This window comes from Carlito syrichta, unplaced genomic scaffold (assembly GCF_000164805.1).
Source record: "Carlito syrichta isolate Samal-C Ts95f unplaced genomic scaffold, Tarsius_syrichta-2.0.1 Scaffold76736, whole genome shotgun sequence".
NCBI lineage: Eukaryota > Metazoa > Chordata > Mammalia > Primates > Tarsiidae > Carlito > Carlito syrichta.
This window is the reverse complement of record NW_007020832.1, coordinates 185,096-195,905: the sequence shown is the minus strand read 5'-3', so window position 1 is coordinate 195,905 and position 10,810 is coordinate 185,096. Positions and strand designations below refer to the sequence as shown.

The window sequence follows — 10,810 nt, the reverse complement described above, 5'->3', positions numbered from 1 at the left end:
GGGGGGGGGGGGGGGGGGGGAGGAGTGTGGAGAGGAAGGTTGTGGGGATAGTGGTTCCAAGAATGACCCACAGGGACTGGGAAGACAAGATGAATTGCATTTTGAGAGATGGTATCTTCTAGGACTGAGCCACATGTTTGGTGATGGTTGGGAGGAGATAGAAAGGGTATGTGACCTGTTTGAGGCATGATATCATTCTGAAATGACACAGAGGCTTAGTGAGAAGACAGCAGTGTTGGAAGGTATGTCAGGATGGTATATTCCTTCCAGAAATGAGCCACATCAGCAGTAGTGGAGTGAGTCAAGGAAAGCGGAGGTATGGGGGCATGGCATCTTCTAGGAATGACCCACAGGGGCAGGGGAAGACAATGCTGATTGGCTTTGGAGAGTTGGTATCTTCTAGGACTGAGCCACAAGGTTAGTAGACAGGGTAAGATAGGAAGGGTGGATGTTGTGTGGAGAGGTTGGTACCTTCCCAAAATGACTCAGAGACTTAAAGAGAAGATAGCAAGCCTGGATGGTTTGTCAGATTGGTATCTTCCAGGAATGAGCCACATTATCAGTGTTCAAAGTGGCAGGTGGGTGGAGGTGTGGTGGGATGCTGTCTTCCAGGAATGACAGTGGCAGGAGGAGACAGAGGGTGTATTGGATCTGGAGGGATGGTATCTTCCTGAACTGAACCACACAGGTGGTGGGCTGGGGGAGAGAGGAAGGGTCAATGTTGTAGCACAGTGGTGATATCCTCCCCCCAAGTGACCTGCTAGGTGACAGATTGGAAGGTTGCATGTTGTGGCAGGATGGTATGTTCCAGGAATGAGACCCACTAACTGGGGTGGAGAAGCCTAGAAGGGTAGAGAATTTGGAGCATGACATCTTCTAGAATTAGCCGCAGGAGTAAGGGAAGATGGTGGATTGAGTTTGGAGAAATGATGATTTCCAGGCATGAGTGAAATGAGTGAAATGATGATGAGGGGGAGATGGGAACGATGGATATTGTGGAGTCAGGTTCATACCCTTCCAAAAGGACCCAGAGGCTTAGTGGAGAGAAAAAGACCTTTGGTGGTTTGTCAGAATGGTTGTCTTCTAGGAATGGGCAGTGACTGGGGGGAGACAGAAAGGTTGGAGGGGTGGTAAGATAGTATCTTCCCAGAATGACCCACAGTGGCAGGGGAAAACAAGGTTGATTGAATTTGGAGAGATGGTATCTTTCAGGAATGAGTCACACTGGAGAAAGTGTGGAGAGACAAGAAGGATGGATGTCATGCTGAGGAGGTGATGTGATCTTCAAAAGACCCAGAGGGAAGAGTTTTTTTTTTTTTTTTGTAGCAGGATGCTATCTTCCAGGAATGAGTCACAATGGCAGGAGGATTCAGGGCCAATTGAATTTGGAGAAGTGCTGTCTTCCAGAAATGAGCCACACTGACAGGAGTGTAGGGAGACAAGAAAGGTGGATGTTGTGTGAAGGGCATGGTGTGATTCCCCCAATGACTCAGAGGGTAAGGGAGAGATAGGAATCTTGGATTGTATGGCAGGATGGTATCTTCCCAGCATGAGTCACACTGGTGGTACTAGAGGGAACAAGAAGTGTTAGGGGCATGAACATTCCAGGCATGGCCCACAGAGTCACAGTGGAAAACAGGTTCAATTTGGTTTGGAAAGATTGTATCTTCCAGGATTTACTCTCACAGGTGGTGGTTGGTTGTTGGGAAGAGATAGGATTGGTGGATGTTGCAAAATGTTAGTATCATCCCAGAATGATTCAGAGGGGTACAGGGGAGATAAAGTCATTGGATTGTGTGACAGGATGATATCTTTCAGGGATGAGCACACGGGGGTAGTGAGGGGAGGCAGGAAGAGTGGATAGTGTTGGACTTCCAGAAATTTGTCTCAGGGGTATAGAGGAGACAGAGTATTTGGTATGATGGGATAGTATTTTCAGGAATGAAGGGTGGTAAACAGCAGGGTTGGATGTTGTGGGTGTTGATATTATCTAGAAATGACCCAGCAGAGAAGCACTGAGACAGAAGAGTCAATGGTGTGGCAGGATGGTGCCTTTCAAGAATGACCCACAGGGGCTGTGGAACAAGAAAGATAGGAAAGGTTGGATGATGTAGGGAGAATGGTATTTTTCAAGAATGTTCCGGGTACCTGCATAAAGAACATTTATATACCTAACCCTGAATTGTACCCCACATCCTTAAAATAAAGAAAAAAAAGAATGTTCCAAAGTTTGGTGGGGGGAGTGTGGACAGGGATGAGTGTATGATATGGGGCAATGGGATTTTTCTAAGCATAGAAGACAGGGAGGCGCTTTTGTAAAGGTCTTGAGTTAAGAAGGATATGGGAATGTTTGAAGGATTTGGGAATGGACAGTATGGCTGGACCATAGATGACAAGGGCAAGTGGTATAAGAGGTGGTTGGAGGACTGGTCCATAGGCTGACGGTGCAGGATATATTGGCCACATATGAGACTTTGCCTTTCTTTACTGAAGGGCATTGAAAGGTTTTAAGCAGAGGTTTTTCTTGAGTTTTGCAGTTCTAAAAGACCTCATCAGCTAGTATGAAGGATGTAAGAGGTTTGTGGCAGTGAAGATGGAGAGGATGGTTGTTAAAATAGATGAGATACAAATATCCCTAATGGTCTCTTACAAGCATATTAATCCTTTAGGCAGAACCAGGATTAGCACATTTGGAGCTAACTTATAATTTTAAAAAAAATTTTAGACTGAGGGGGCACATGTGTAAGTTTGTTACATGGATATATTGCATGATGGTGAGGTTTGGGCTGAACTTGCTATCCAAATAGTGAGCATGGGACCCAGTAGGTAGTTTTTAAAAATAATTTCTTAAAAGCAGGAGAAAACTTTAGTTTTCCCAAGAACTAAAAAGTGCATTCCTTCAGAAATTGAATTCATGAGGTTTCTGTTTTGATTGTTAATAGAAATACTTTCTAATCATACAGAATTGTGTTTTAAAAACACAGGAGCTTCTTTGACTCTTGTATTCTTTTACTGATGCCTAACTTCTACTCTTATTCTGTGAACAGGACTGCTAGGCAATTTGCTTCTCTTTTTGTGAATATCAATGTGACCTCTGAGCCCCACGAGGTGTCTGCCTTGTGGTTCTTGTGGTATGTGAAACAATGTGGGGGCACCACCCGGATATTCTCAGTCACCAATGGCGGCCAGGTATGGCATGTCTGTTCTGAAACTATAACTTCATTTGTGATTTTGCCTTCCCCAGGGAAGTATCTTCAATAATTTCTTCAGTATTTTGAAATTAGCATTGTAAAATGATCTAAAAAAAGGTTTGGAAAAAAATATCATTTTCTTTTGTCATTCCTAAAAAGAATTTCACAGCTTAAGAATATTTCATTTAGAATTAATTTGGTTTCGAAAGTTAAGTTTCTTCCTTTTGGAGGTAGGTGAAATTAGACTGTTTATGTAGGAGAAGCTAAATTACTACAATAAATTAATTTCCAATAAACTCTAGAACTTGTACAATTTTTGTACTTGGAGTCATCTCTGTTCCAGACATAAGGTTTCTGTCCCATCTATTTCTCAGAGGTAATTCTTTTATGTTAACTGTGATAAAATGGAATGATTGTTCTTCCTTCGAATTCACACAAGGTATTACAACCCCTCTTTCAATAGTAAATTCTAACTTTTGGATTCTAGTTTTTGCTGTCTGCTTGCATTTGCCCAGCTGCCATGCCATTTCCTTTACTAATAAGTGAACTCATTTGGTTCACTGGCTGGACACAAGTAAACCAAAAGTGAAGCTAAAATCTTAATTCCCTGATTCCCCAGACTCTGAGATTCTTTGCTTCAAGGATTTCTGTTTTTTGGTTTTTGTTTTTTTTTTGAGTTGGAGTCTCACTGTCGCCCAGACTGGAGTGCAGTGGCTGCTCCCGGCCACCGCAGCCTCGACCTGCTGGGCTCAGGCGATCCTTCCGCCTCAGCCTTCCAAGAAGCTGGAGCTACAGGCTCACGCTACCATGCCCAGCTAATTTCTTTGATTTATTGCAGAGATGAGGTCTCGCCTGCCCAGGCGGGTCTCAAACCCGCGGGCTCAGGCAATCCACTCACCTCAGCCTCCCAAAGGCACAGGATTACAGGCTGAGTCTCCGAGCCCGGCTCAAGGCTTTCTTTTATCTGAAGAGAATGAATATCTCTTTTCTAGAAATGTTACACCTGGATGAGATGAGGTTTAATTAGTAGCAGTTTGCTTCTTACTTAGGCTTTCTGCATCCCAGAATTCTGAATGCATAGTACAAGGTGTAGAGTCTTTCTCTGTCAAATGAATTCTTCTTCTTAGGAAGTCACTAGAAGTCTTCAAGTTGTTCCTTGATATCAAGAGGTTTTGACCATTTGACCTTTAACTTGGGCAAACACAGGACAGTTGCATTTTTACTTTACTTACTGGCAGAAATCCCACTTTTTTCCTCTGAACCCATATTTTTTCTGGTATCTTGACTTATATTTGATAATTGTATCCTTCATTCAGAGGAACCAGGATACTTCTAGCCAAACTATACGTGACCTTTTGGAAAGGACAGTTCAGTTGATAAATCTCAAACAATTATTATAATGTCTTTATAAAGAACTTAGGTTTATCTTTTGATTTAGTTCAACAAATACTAGATCTGAAAGGGTAGACAGTGAACAAGACAGAGATAGCTCATGGTTTTTCTATCACACTAAAATTCAAAGTAACTCTTGGAAAACATAGGTCAGATTTTAAGTTAAATGAAATTGGTTTCTTGAGGAAGGACATTATCATGAATTAATACAATATCTGAACCACTGTGGGAATATTTTTATTAAAAACTTTGGTGGTGTCATTAAAACACTAGCCAGCCATAGAAGTGCAAAAGTCACTGTGTGGCTGCTTATGCAAAGTTTTCTGGAGGAACGTGATTGAAGAATGTAACTGTTGGATGGTGGGCTGTACATTTCTGACCATTCAAAGAATCTTCTACAATAGGCTAAAAATATTCCTCTGATTCTTAGCAAATGCATTGCGTTAAGGACTTACCATCTTAGATTAAGCTGCAACAATTTCCGGTGACCATAGCAAATGGCCATGAGTAGAGGTTGTGTAAGGGCTTCTTAAGAGAGCTCTATCTAAAGGAACAAGCAGATGCTTGTCCTTCACCTTTCTTCCTCTGCCTCAAAACTTCCAGATAGTTTTGCAAAAAACTACTCAAGCTCTGAGGTTCAGATTTTTAGGGCATCATTTGGTGGTGGGGTATGGCTATCTCTAAGAGCACTCTGAGCCTGTTCTCTTAGAGTGACATTGTCTATGCGCCATCTGCAACCTTACCTGCCTCGACAACCTGAGACCTGGACTAAGAGAATCAAGGGAAATTAGAAGCCATATCCCCTGGGATAAGTGCAGTGCCCTCCCCTTCCCAGGGCTTCCTTGATGTACCACACTCTTGGGCATTAGCAGCCCACAGAATTGATGATATTCTCATCTGGTCAGGGCAGCACTGGCATAGGGGAACGTTTCTTCTGGATTTGTGATTTTTATAACAGCTCTTCATTCTTGGAAGCTGTGCAGGGAATGATCATTGAGATGTCTTAATAGACTCTGCCTCTGTCCTGATGAGTTCTTCCAACAGTTACGTGTACAGAAGGTAGAAATTTAGCATGCGACTTTCTGGAGGTTTTCTAGTCAGTGGCAAATAAGTTTTCCATCCTTGGGCTTTTATAACATTTCCTTTCCTGCCTACCTTTTCCCATAGGAAAGGAAGTTTGTAGGTGGATCTGGTCAAGTGAGTGAACGGATAATGGGCCTCCTTGGGGACCGAGTAAAGCTGCAATGTCCTGTCACCTGTGTTGACCAGTCAAGTGAAAACATCATCGTAGAGACACTGAATCATGAACCTTATGAGGTAACCAAGTTTAATCAAAAGGAACACATAGTAAATAGGCCTTGTGTCTTCCATAGCTTCTAACCAGATAATGCTGACATGTTTCTGCCTCAGGCTTCCAAATTGCCAGCCTTGACTGACCTATCTTGCTCTGTTTTGTTGCCTCACAGTTGCCTCATTTTGTATATTTTTACTGCTCAATGCCATTTAAAAACGATAAAGATGATATTTCCCACCCTCTACAAAGACTGCAGCTCACTTTTGAGGTGATTTTGCTTGTGTGTGTTTTAGTGCAGATATGTAATTAGTGCCATCCCTCCAACTTTGACTGCCAAGATTCACTTCAGACCAGAGCTTCCATCAGAGAGAAACCAGTTAATTCAGCGTCTTCCAATGGGGGCTATCATTAAGTGCATGATGTATTACAAGGAGGCCTTCTGGAAGAAGAAGGGTAGGTTGCTCTTATTCATGCTTAAACTATATTATGTGAAGGAACTACACTCTTTTAGGAATATTGAACAGAATGCACTGAACAGAAGAAAGTATTTTCAAATTGGTAGAGAAAGGATCAGAAATCTTGGTCTATCAATTTCCTCATACTCCCTAGCAACACAGAATGCCCCCAGGAGCACTTGTTGGCAATGGGAGGAAAGAAAGATTACATCAGTCACAGTGCCATCTGGCTCCTGGCATTTGTCCTATCACTTACTATTCACAAGCAGAGTGAGGCCAATGGGCACCATGAAGAGAACGTTGCATTAAAATCTCATATTCCTGGACTTCACTTGCTTACTGACATCAGTCTGTAAGCCTAAAGTGGTTACAGTAATACATAGCAATACATCAAGGTGTTGTGAGGATTAAATGAGGCAGAGTCTGGGACTTAGAAGGTTGCCCAGTTATAGTGGCGACTGTTGATAAGCCTTCTGTGTATACCCACAAAATGCCTTTCTGCCACTTCTTCCACAGGTTGTTAGGAGTGATTCCCATCATAGCCCCCTTTTATTCCCATGTATTCCAGGATCCAAGGCCATCTTATCATTTTTGCCATGCATTGGTCAGTCACAGCCCTTTATGTAAAGGGGATAGAGATGGGTCATTTTCCTTGTGTGGGCAAATAGAGATCCTTACATGGTCAGTGTGTGTGTTTAATAAGAAATAGCTGCCGGGCTCGGTGGCTCAGCCTGTAATCCCGCGCTTTGGGAGGCTGAGGTGAGTGGATTGCCTGAGCTCGCGGGTTCGAGACCCACCTGGGCAACTTGGTGAGACCTCATCTCTACAATAAATAAAAAAATTAGGTGGGTGTGGTAGCGTGCGCCTGTAGTTCCAGCTACATGGAAGACTGAGGCGTAAGGATCACCGGAGCCCAGCAGGTCGAGGCTGCGGTGGCCGGGAGCGGCCACCACACTCCAGTCTGGGCGACAGAGTGAGACTCCATCTCAAAAAAAAAAAGAAAAAGAAATAGCTTCTAAGGTTGGGGCAAAGACCAAGTGTTTAAGATTTGCCTTCCTCTTAGAAAAATAGTTTATGTATGTTTTATGTGCTTGTGTGTCTCTGATAAGCTTGATCTCAATCTCTTACTGATTTTCACCTGGTTAAGATTACTGTGGCTGCATGATCATTGAGGATGAAGAAGCTCCAATTTCAATAACCTTGGATGACACCAAGCCAGATGGATCGCTGCCTGCCATCATGGGGTAAGTTATAGCTGGCCATTCTGCATTTTCCAAATTGTGTTGATATATTACTGTGGCTGCTGGAAAAGTATGTTGCTTTGGAATTGAGCTCAAGCAATGATAAATAATGCTACACAAATATGTCATGTTTCCATGTATTAAAATATTATAGTAATGTTTTGTGTGACATAAGAACATGGAGCTACTTTACTAAAATTGACACTGCTTTGAACTTGTGCCCATGTATGTATTTCTCCCATAAAGCTTACATATCAAGGACAGAGTGAAAAGAATAGCTAGACAGGCTGTGTGGTAGCCAGCCCTGCCTAGAGGCAGAATGTCCACAATCATTCTGGAATGAGAACTAACTGCTTTATCCTGTAAAAGTTTCCAAATGTAGAGTTTCTAGTCTTTATCCTTTTTTTCTATTCCAAACATCTTCTATATAGCAAATGTTTGTTCCTACCCTGAGATATAAGATGGCTGACCAATTAGGAGGTGTACTTCAAAATCAAATCAGGCCTTGCTTGAGTGAATGGCATGTCACCTTTTCTGGTCAATTACTCCATAATTATCATTCTCTAGCAGTGCTTCACTTACCCTCAGAGGTGTGCAGATGGTCTGGGGTATGGTTTTGTGTAGGCACACAGCTGCCCTGCCTGTTGGGGCTATGAGTCTAAGGAAGGAAGCAGGGTCTCCACAAAGGAATTGCTAAGGAGTGCCACAGCCTCCCAGTTTCCTGCCTTTTGGATCTCCTCAAAAACTATGCAAATAAAAAATTATTTATTCTACCACACTATAACAAAGAAAAACATAGCTTCAGTGGCAGCCAAGCAGCTTTTAGAGACCAGTGATTTCCCCTTCACTTCTGGGAAATTTGTGCTTCCTGCTTTAAGGGAAAGATGAGCCCATACATATCATGTCATTGAAGAAAATTACAAAGCCAAAAGGAGCAGATATATGTCGCAGGAGACTTAGAAAGCAGGCTGTGCTACTGGGTTGCTAACAAGATATTTTACAACCACTTCTCTGGTTGTAAAATATAAGAAATAGCACCAGCCTCCCTGAGAAGGGCAAGTGCTTACAACATAATGACCTTCCAAACAACATATCCTCATCATCTCTAACCCCATTGGACAAGAAAGGATACAGGTTGTTTGGACAGTTTGCCATCACTTTCTATATGCTAGAGAAAAGCGGGAGGTTAGGGTACCGGTTTAAGGAGAATGTTAGTTAAGATAATCCAACTATGGGTGGGAGAACATTGATCTTCTTGCTGTGGAAGTTAAATACAGTGAGATATGCCATTTTGCACTTTCTTCAGTTTTATTACTAACTGGGATGTGTATGGCAGGACCCTTTTAGATGTTAATAGGATTATTTAGGCAGTTCTTAGCAAGTGATATCCTAATCTGTTTTATATGCATAGTTGTCTCCACCCTGCTCTTTGCTCTTGGCCACAGCCACAAAAACCTTGAAGGTAGAGGTGGTAATTGCGCAACACTATGTTTATAATGACACCAGCCCTTTTTGGAAACTGGAAAGGACCTTGTACTTTAGAACTGTGGTTTGTGCTAACTATGGACAAATATCCTTTAACTTTCTTTGGTGTTTTATTAAGAAAATTAAGTATGCTGGATTTTTGTTTGGGAAGAAACAAAAAACCAGCATATTTAATTTCCTCAATATAATACCAAAGAAAGTTAAAGGATATTTGTTCATAGCACTAGATCAAAGAGGTTATTTCATTCACAACTTGAGATTTGACAGAAATAGTCTACACTAAATCTAAATGCCCTTTGGGAAAGGAACTGTAAAAAAGCATCCAAGATAAGCTGACTAAAAAGGTTTTCAGATAAATCATTTAATCTTTCATCAGACATTGGTGATTTTCTTTGAAATGCCGTGGAAGTCTAAATGTACTGATTCTTGCATAAACCCCAAATTTAACTAAAATCATCAATAGTGAACTATATATAACTTACAGTAGTAAATCAAGCAAAATTATGACTATATCCCATAAAGTTCAATAGTTCAAATTTCTTAAATAGTCCACAGCTTCCTCTAAAATGCTAGTCTCAGGATTAACATATTTTGTATCTTTGCTTCCCAGAAGGATCTCAATAGCCCTAAAGGAATTGCCTATCGAATTTGAGGAACATTTTAATCTGGGGCTTAGGAGAGGAGGAAATACCTGTTTTCAGTATTGATCTGCTTATCTTATTGGTCTAGAATGAAAGAAATACAATTTTAAAACTTTTTAAATGGAAAAATAATTTCATTGTCCTTTGGTTCATTTGGATATTTGAAGGCTTTCTTTTTTTGTTGTTGTTTAATAAAGTGAGAAAGCAGGATTTATTGAGAGGACAGAAAACTTCCCACAGTGGGAGGGGACCCGAAGGGGTTGCCCCTGAAGGCTTTCTAATAACAGTATAACTAAGGACTTCATGTCACAATTCAATTCGCTAATGTATACATGCAGTTAGTAATAGCAGTACAATAAATAGAATCTATTTGATTAAAGGGAAGCAAACAGGTTATAACTGAGTTTTATTGAGTTACTTTATTTGGGGACTGTGTTAGGTCAGCTTCCAGGGAAGTCAACTAAGAAATGGAGATTTGGGTGCAGGAGGTTTATTGGGACGTGCTCTGGGAATTACTACCTATGGGAGAAGGGAAGGAATTAGGGTCGGGCAGAGGAAGAAGTTGGGCTTCAATGTTGTCCCGACAAAGGCCTCAACCACTCCCTAGGAAGCTCTGGAACTGGGATACCCCTTCAGTTTTGCCCTGAACTGAGCCTAGGTCAGGATAACTCTAAGAAGAGGTAGATCCTTGAGTGAGGCATTTTTTGCTGCCCAGTGCAATTACTGGGAAAGGTTTCAGCTGTGAGATAAGGGCAATGAGTACCAGCTTCTAAAAGAAGGTCTGTGGGGCCCATCATGGAATCCTACAGATACATATAAGGAGGGACTCCCCCGAAAAACAAGAATTTATTTATAAAAAATTGTGTATTCTTGCATGTTTAAATTTTAGTTACCTTCAAAGTACTCTGATGCTTTATACCTCAAGATGTTTTTTCCACTGCTCAAAACAGTTTTTGAGCTTGTCAATTTTGATGACTTTTAGTGCTGCTTTTGTTTTTGGCTTCTTCTCTTCCACACTGGCAAAACACTTCGGCAAAACACTTTGGGAAAACCAAAAAAAAAGTTGACTTGGGGCAGGGTTGAGTGAATAGGGAGGGTGGGGCATGGGAGT

General features: G+C 41.6%; 1 protein-coding gene across 1 annotated transcript in view; it reads left to right on the top strand.

The window, feature by feature from the left end:
- MAOA (monoamine oxidase A) overlaps positions 1-10,810 on the top strand; it is a 47,378-nt gene that overhangs the window by 20,627 nt on the left and 15,941 nt on the right. Inside the window, exons 4-7 of the mRNA XM_008053986.1 lie at positions 3,048-3,189; positions 5,751-5,900; positions 6,171-6,330; positions 7,480-7,576. Coding sequence (XP_008052177.1) covers positions 3,048-3,189; positions 5,751-5,900; positions 6,171-6,330; positions 7,480-7,576 — 549 coding nt within the window. The remainder of the gene's footprint in view (positions 1-3,047; positions 3,190-5,750; positions 5,901-6,170; positions 6,331-7,479; positions 7,577-10,810) is intronic.